The sequence below is a fragment of the Aureococcus anophagefferens genome (genome assembly GCF_000186865.1).
Source record: "Aureococcus anophagefferens unplaced genomic scaffold AURANscaffold_7, whole genome shotgun sequence".
Lineage (NCBI taxonomy): Eukaryota > Pelagophyceae > Pelagomonadales > Pelagomonadaceae > Aureococcus > Aureococcus anophagefferens.
Window position 1 is genome coordinate 559,438 of NW_008705567.1, and position 7,351 is coordinate 566,788.

At 73.4% G+C, this 7,351-nt stretch overlaps 4 protein-coding genes across 4 annotated transcripts; 1 reads left to right on the plus strand and 3 right to left on the minus strand.

The window, feature by feature from the left end:
* Positions 1-323: 323 nt before the first annotated feature.
* On the minus strand, positions 324-2,636 carry AURANDRAFT_63439 (hypothetical protein; the record flags this gene model as incomplete). Its single annotated transcript, XM_009038139.1, has 1 exon — positions 324-2,636. One exon carries the CDS (start codon positions 2,634-2,636, stop codon positions 324-326), a length of 2,313 nt encoding a protein of 770 aa, XP_009036387.1.
* A 298-nt stretch (positions 2,637-2,934) lies between these two features.
* AURANDRAFT_15895 (hypothetical protein) lies at positions 2,935-3,213 on the plus strand (the record flags this gene model as incomplete). The annotated part of the gene is made up of 1 exon (XM_009037809.1): positions 2,935-3,213. A coding segment is annotated over one exon (279 nt), but the record flags the coding sequence as incomplete, so codon positions are not given.
* A 315-nt stretch (positions 3,214-3,528) lies between these two features.
* On the minus strand, positions 3,529-4,335 carry AURANDRAFT_25095 (hypothetical protein; the record flags this gene model as incomplete). Its single annotated transcript, XM_009038138.1, has 1 exon — positions 3,529-4,335. The coding sequence occupies one exon, from the start codon at positions 4,333-4,335 to the stop codon at positions 3,529-3,531; it is 807 nt and encodes a 268-aa protein (XP_009036386.1).
* A 1,423-nt stretch (positions 4,336-5,758) lies between these two features.
* On the minus strand, positions 5,759-6,091 carry AURANDRAFT_8597 (hypothetical protein; the record flags this gene model as incomplete). Its single annotated transcript, XM_009037759.1, has 1 exon — positions 5,759-6,091. A coding segment is annotated over one exon (333 nt), but the record flags the coding sequence as incomplete, so codon positions are not given.
* Between the last annotated feature and the right edge of the window lie 1,260 nt (positions 6,092-7,351).

The window sequence follows — 7,351 nt, forward strand, 5'->3', positions numbered from 1 at the left end:
GCGCGTCCATCGCCTCGCCGGCGGCCGTCGCGGCCATGCTCGGCGCGCACGTCAAGCTGCTCGGCGCGCCGCTCGCGCCGAACGAGCTCCTCGCGATGGTCGAGGACGTCGAGCTCGACGAGATCAAGGCCCTCGCCTACGAGCACCTCCACGACTGCGACCACGCCCTCGCCGCCGTCGGCCCCGTCCACGAGCTCCCGGACTACAACTACGTCCGCACGGCGTCCTACAACCACCACTCCTAGGTCGTCCAAGTCTACCGCGACCGCGACTCCCCCCCCCCGCCGCCGGCCCCGGCGCGCGCGCCGGCACGTTTATACACCTTAGACCCGCACGGGGCCGCCGCCGCCCTCGAGCTCGAAGTAGCCCGTCGGCACGAGGCCGGACACGCCCGCCGCGTTCCGGACCTCGCTCCAGCCGTCGTCCATGGTCTTGAGCACCTCGAGGCGCTCGCCGGGCACGAGCGCGAGCATCCAGTCGTCGCTGGCGGCGAACTCGAAGGTCGCCGTCGCGCGCCTGGCGACGGACACGCGCTCGAACGCGTCCGCGAGGGCGCCGACGGTCGGCGCCGGCGCCGGCGCGGGCGCGCGCTGCTGGAGGTCGTGGGCCTCCTGCCCGCCGCGCTGCACGCGGTCGTAGAGCGCCGCGAGGTCCAGGCCCGGCGCGCGGAGCGCGAGCGCCCGCCGCCCGGGCCCCGCGGGGTCGCCGAGCGCGTCGCGCGAGTCGAGGAGCCGCTGGAGCGCGCCGCGGAACGCGTCGACGGCCCCCGCGGGGTCGCCCCGCGCCAGGGCCGCGGCGCCCGCGTCGGCGCCGCGCTGCGCGTCGAGCGCCGCGGCGACGGCCGCGTCGTCCAGCGCCCGCAGCCGGCTCGCCTCCGCGGCGCGCGCGCGGCCCGCCTCCGCGGCGCGCGCGGCCTCCGCGGCCTCGGCCTCGAGGCGCAGCGAGTGGGCCCGCCGGTCCTCGGCGTCGTTGCGGAGCGCCGCGCCGATCTCGAGGGACTCGCGCTTCCGGAGGTCCTCGGCGACCTCGCCCGTCTTCGCGTGGATCGCCGACCGGGCCAAGTCCGCGTGGCGCCGCGGGTCCGTCGGCCGCCGGAGCTTGAGCTCGAGGGGCCGGTGCGCCGCGTCGAGGATTTTGGTGACGGCGCCGGCGTCGATGGGCGGCACGAGGACGCCGTTGACCTCGACGAGCTCGTCGCCGACCTGCACGCCCACGGAGCCCGCGCCCTCGTCGCGATCGAGCGTCCGCACGAGCACCGCGTGCCCGACGACGCAGCAGCCGAGCTTCAGCGGCTCGTCGCCGTAGACGCACCGGAGCTCCATCATTTGCAGGTTCGGCGACGGCGTGCGCAGGATCACGCCCGACCGGCCCGCGGCCCGCAGCAGGTCGCAGACCCAGCGGCCCCGGTCGCCGTCGTCCTCCGCCGCGAGCAGGCACAGCTGGTCCCGCTCGCCCGACGCCGCCACGCCGGCCAGGGACCGCCCGCCGCGCAGGACGTCGTCGTCGGAGCGGTAGACCGCGAACGCGAAGTCGCGGCCCGCCGCGCGATCCTTGCTCTCGGGGACGACGTACGCGCCCCAGAGCCCGAAGGACTTCTTCGTCCCCGCGAAGACGTCCCCGATCAGCGCGCCGCCGTTGCGGTCCGCGCCCCGCAGCCCGCCCTCCCAGGCGACGTCGCCGTAGGCCAGCGTCGACTGCGCGAGCACGAAGTGGCGCGCCTGCCACCGGCTCCCGAGCAACGTCCGCCCGCCGCCGAGGCCCGAGAGCTTCGCGAGCCGGCCGCCGCGCTGGACGCGGCCCGCGGCGGCGCGGGACCGGCCCGCCGACGCCGCGCCGCCGGCGACGCCGCCCGGCGGCATGGACACGACGGCCAGCGCCGCGTGGCCGTAGGGATTCGTCGCCTCGACGACCGCCGCCGGCGCCTCGCCGCCCATGGGCATGGACGCCGGCGGCGGCGGCGCCGGCGCCGGCGGCGGCGGCGGCGGCGCGTACTGGGGCCTCTGCGGCGGCGGCGGCGCGGCGAAGAGCGCGAAGTCCGCGTCGACCAGGGACGGAGCGGGTTTCGGCGGCAGCACGAGCGGCGGCGGCGGCGGCCGCGACGCGGGCGGCGCGCGCTGCTGCTCGAGGCACCACTCGGCCGCGCTCTCGACGTCGCGGCAGAGGGACGCGGCGCGGCAGGCGAGGTCGACGTCGAAGCCCATGGCGACCAGATCCCTCACGAGCGCGCACCACGCCTTCGCGGCCTCGGGATCCATGCCCGACGCCTCCGCGCGGAGCGCCAGGTCGCGGTCGAACCCCAGCGCCACCAGCGCCCGCACGAAGGCCGAGTCCACGGGCTCGCCGCCGTGGTCGAAGTACCAGCGCGCCGCGTCCCGCAGCGTCATGCCCGCCGCGCGCGCCGCGTCGACGTGGCGCTTCGCGACGTCGGGATCGGTCACGCCCGTGAACTGCATGAACTCGGCGTAGTCGTCGTCGCGCTTCCGCGGCGGCGGCGGCGGCTTCTTCTTCGGCGGCGGCGGCGCCGGCGCGGGCATGGGGCGGTCGAAGCGCATGGGCACCCGCTGGTCCACGCGGTAGAGGTTGTGCCACCCGCTCCGGTGCGCGTGGTGCGCGTCGTCCTCCTCGTCGTCGGCCATGGTGCTCGTGACGTTGCGCGCGCGGGTCTCTCGCGGCAGCGTCCGGGCGCGACGACGTGGGCTGGATGCCGGGGCGAGATGGCCGCGCGGATGCGAGGTCGGCCGATCACTGCGCGCGCAGGTGCCGCACAGCACGCACGGCCTAGCAGCCCGGGTCGACGCGATGGTCAGCTCTGAGGAGCGCTCGTTCGTCGACCAGATTCTCCACTATCACGCGTCGGGCGGCGACCTCGACGCGCTTGTTCGCGTGATAAACGACAGAAGTGGTGGTGTGCGCATCGAGGATGCGCCGCATGGATACACGCGCCTGTTTTATGCAGCGCGAAATGGCTGGTCTTCGGCCATAGCTTGGCTGCTGGAACAGGGCGCCGACGTCCACTTGGGTCAATCATTGACCGGTCAGACGACGCTGCAGGTTGCCGCTATTCGCGGCCATTACAACGCGGCAGTCCTGCTGCTCGACGCGGGCGCGCGACTCTACCATCCCAACTCGACTGGCTGGACTGCGCTCCACTTCGCAGCCGCGGACAATCGCTTCAAGATGTGCAAGCTTCTGCTGAGTCGCGGCGCGTCGCTCGACGCGCGCAGTACCAAGGGCCGAGACCCCGAGGCCCACGCGCGATTCCACGGCCACCCGACCCTGGCCGACTTCCTCGCCGCCGTCCGCGCCGCGGGCGGCTGGACGGCCCACGTGGCCGCTCGGCGCGCCGACCGCGCCGAGCTCCTCGCTTTCCGCCGGGCTTTGCCGACGCTCCGCCGCATCGGCCCCTGCGCGCCGCGCGCGCAAGCGCGGCTCTTCCTCGACGCGAAGGTCCCCGACGACGTCTTCGTCCTCGTTCTCCAGTTCTGGCGCAGCGAGCGCGACTACTAAATAACGGGTGACCCCAGCGACCTAGGCCGTCGCGCCCCCGAAGGCGCCCTTGACCGCGAGCTGCGTCGCCGCCAGAACCACGCCCATGCTGTTGGGGACCCAGACGAAGGGGTCCGCGATGGTGAGCCCGTAGGTGACCCAGAGCAGGCCGTTGGCGCCGTTGAGCGCGCAGAGCGGCGCGAAGATGGACGCCGCGTCCTTCGTCGCCAGCACCTCCGCGAGCGTCGATAGAGGCGCGCCGTAGTAGATGACCAAGATGACGTTCGCCACGTAGCCCGCGACGAGCTGCTTCTGCTTCGGCGACGTCAGGTAGAGGCTCGTGACGAAGGACGCCGCGACGTGGACCGCGGCGAAGCCCACGGCGACCTTCTCCATCGCCGCGACCTGCGCGGGCGATCCGAGCGACGCGCCCGTGAGCGTGAAGAAGAGGCCCAGGAGGCAGCCCGGCGCGTTGGACCAATAGATATACGGATTGCCGTTCAGGTAGCCATAATGGAGCCAGGCGAGGCAGTTCACGAGGATGAAGGCCCAGGGCGTCGGGTTCAGGCTCCCGAGGTCGCCCGCCCGTCGCGCGGCGAGCACCGCGGGCAGGCTCGCGAGGAACATGGCGTTGGCCACAACCGTGCCGACCGTCGGCGCGATGGTCGTCGCGAAGGCCTCGGCGAGGGTGCCGCCGCCGCGGAGGCGCGCCGCCACCGCCGCGGCGTCGCCGCGCCAGGCGCCCGCGTCGTCCTGCTTCGGGCGCGGCAGCGCGGCGCCGCGGCCGCTGGTGTGCTGGCGGCGCGCGTCGCCGAGGGCGGCGGCCGACAGCGTCCACGCCAGCAGCATGGCAGCGATGCGATGGAGAGCCATGGCGGGCAGCGAGCAGCCCGTGAGAGCACGAGAATGTTAACAAGAAACGACCATGTTGCAGTTTTGTTTGCCGTTCAATGTGGCCATCCGCAGGGAATCTACCCTTTTTTTACAGGAGGATGTCGCCCTCGGTGGGCGAGGCCTTCGGGACGAGGGCGACGTCGGACAGGTCCGCGGACTTGTCCGCGGTGAGCTCGACGTCGCGCGGCGGCGCGGACGCGAGTCTGTGGTGCGACGGCGCGTAGCCCGGCGGGCGGTCGTCGTCGTCGTCCAGGTCGTCGCCGCCGCGCTCGCCGTCGAGGATCGGGTTGGCGATGTCCGGCACGGGCGTGAAGAGGGGCTTGCCCGCGAGCTCGCGCTTGATGATGAAGTAGAGCGCGGCGCCGAGCCCGAGGGCGACGACGCCCGCGACGACGACGCCGCCGAGCGCGGCCGTCGACAGGATCTCCTCCGTCGAGTCCTCGCCCCGCGCCCAGGTCGGCGCCGCCGTCGACGGCGCGGAGCTCACGGGCGACGCCGTCGGCCGCGCGTAGGGCGCCGCCGTCGGCGGCGCCGTCGCGTTGGCGACGAAGAATTCGACGGCCGCGTGCGCGGCCCCGAGCGTCTCCGCGCTCGAGAAGTCCTCGCAGTGGTGCGCGACCTCCACCGTCGTCCGCGCCGCGGGCCAGTCCGGCGGCAGCGTGCACCGCAGCTCGGTCTCGTCGACGAAGAACGCCGCGACGACGGCCGACCGGTCGCCCGCGCGGAACTCGCACTTGCCGTCCGTCGTCGCCACGAAGGTGCCGCGGACGTCGACGTCGTTGCCCGGCATGACCACGGGGTCGCCGCGGCCCGGCGCGACGGCCGCGGGCACGGCGACGGGCGTGCACTTGCCGAAGTCGTGCGCGAGCGTGTGCGCCCAGGCCTCGAAGTACTCGTTCGCGCCCGACGGCGCGCAGCGGAACCGGTTCCGCGACGCGTCGAGCTCGTAGACGAAGTAGTGGCTGTCCGCGACGAGGTCGTAGAAGACCGTCGGCAGCGGCCCGCAGAACTCGTTGTCGTCGAGGAGGAGCGCGGACGTGACGCCGTGGTCCTGGCCCGCCGCGAAGTCGTCGAACTGCGCGTCGATGGTGCCCGTGAAGCGGTTGTGGGAGAGGTCCACGAGGCGCAGCATGGGGTTGGGCACGTGGGGCACGGGGCCCGAGAGCTCGTTCCAGCCCAGGTCGAGCTCGTAGAGCTTGGGCAACCCCGCGAGCGTCGCTTCCTCCAAAGGCCCCGTCAGGAAGTTGCGGCTCAGGTCGAGCTTGCCGAGGGCCGTCAGGTTCCGCACGTGGCCGACGCCGCCCTTGATGCCCGACTGGCTCAGGTAGAGCACGGAGAGCGCGCTCTCGCCGGCCGCGGACGCGGGGATCACCGCGTCGAGGTCGTTCGAGCCGAGGTCCAACACCTGGAGCGCGGGGCTCCGGAAGAAGCAGTCGGGGATGGCGCCCTCGAGGAAGTTGCGGCCCGCGGCGAAGATCTGCACCGTGTCGGGCACGCAGGCGAGCGACCCGGAGAAGAAGTTGTTCCCGACGCGCACGTCCTCGAGCGCGTCCAACGCCGACAAGTCGGGCAGCGACCCGTTGAGGCGGTTGTTGTCGAGCTCGAGCGTCTCGAGCTTCGTCAAATTCGCGAGGGACGCCGGCAGCGGGCCCCGCAGCCCGTAGGTCTCGAGGTCCAGGCCCGTGACGCGGCCGTCGGCGTCGCACACCACCCCCGGGATCTCCGTGCAGTCGTCGACGCCGTCGAGGTCGTCCAGGGTCATGTCGGGCCACCAGTCGCAGTAGGGCTTGGCGCGCGAGTCGCGCTCGCCCCGCGCGTCGCCGTCCTCGCTGATGTACTCGTCCCAGGACCAGTCGGCGGGGTAGTGCGAGTAGGGCTCGCAGCTGGTCCGGTAGAGAGCCTTGACGACACCGAGGTCGCCGCGGTCGAGGGCCGACTCCTCGAGGAAGAGCGTCGGCCGGTAGGTGACGCGCATGGCCTCCTTGTTCGCGAAGGTCGAGATGCCGACCCAGAGCACGTCGAAGACCTCCCGTAAATCCGTGTCCGCGTCGCACGCCGCGCACTCGTCCTCGACGCCGTCGTCGTCGTAGTACTGGCAGAAGCCGTAGCAGTGGTAGTAGTCGAAGTTCTCGGCATGCTCGACGAAGGACACGTCGTCGACGTTCAGCAGCGGCCAGTAGTACCAGTCGAAGTACGTCTCCGGCGCCTGGCCCTCGAAGCGCGGGTACGCCATGAAGCTGAAGGCCGCGAGGGGCGTCTCGTCGTGCTTGCTGTCGACGGACCACTCCCATTTCAGCTGGGGCAGCGCCCCCGTCGCCGACGCCTCCGAGAAGCCCGGGATGGCGAGGAACGCGTGCTTGCCCTGCGCGACCTCGACGGTGACGGGGCAGCCGCTGACGACGACGAGCGGGTTGCCCATGGACCCCGGGTGGGACCCGCCCTCGATGTCGTCGTCGTCGGCGACGACGTAGACGTCGCCGGGGTCGCAGGTGACGATCTCGCCCTGGAGCCGGCGGCGGTGGGGCTGCCCGCGGTGCGGCTGCGCACCGGGGTGCGCCGCCCTGTGGGGCAGCTCCCGACCCTCGCCGGTGATCGCGGCGCGCCGCGCCGCGTGCGGCGATTTGGGCCAGCTCGCCGACGCGGCGCGTACGCAGGCGGCGGCCACAAAACCACGCAGCATCGTTCAACACCTTTTCCTTCGAATGGTCAAGATCTGTGCAAGAACATCCTGAGAAGCCCCGCTCTCGTACGCTCCGCATCTCGGGCCACACACCGAGAGCTCGAGTTCCTGGCGTGTGCGCGCCGACCGCGCGCGGGCATGGACGTGGACGCGCCGCTCGGCACCACACCGGCGGCGATCGCTCCGGCGGCCGCCGGCGACGCGCCTGGCAGCGACGCTGCCCCGGCCGCCGGCGGCGGCGCGGGCAGCCCGGCGCCGGCCCCCGCCCCGGCGCCGGCCGCCCCCGACGGG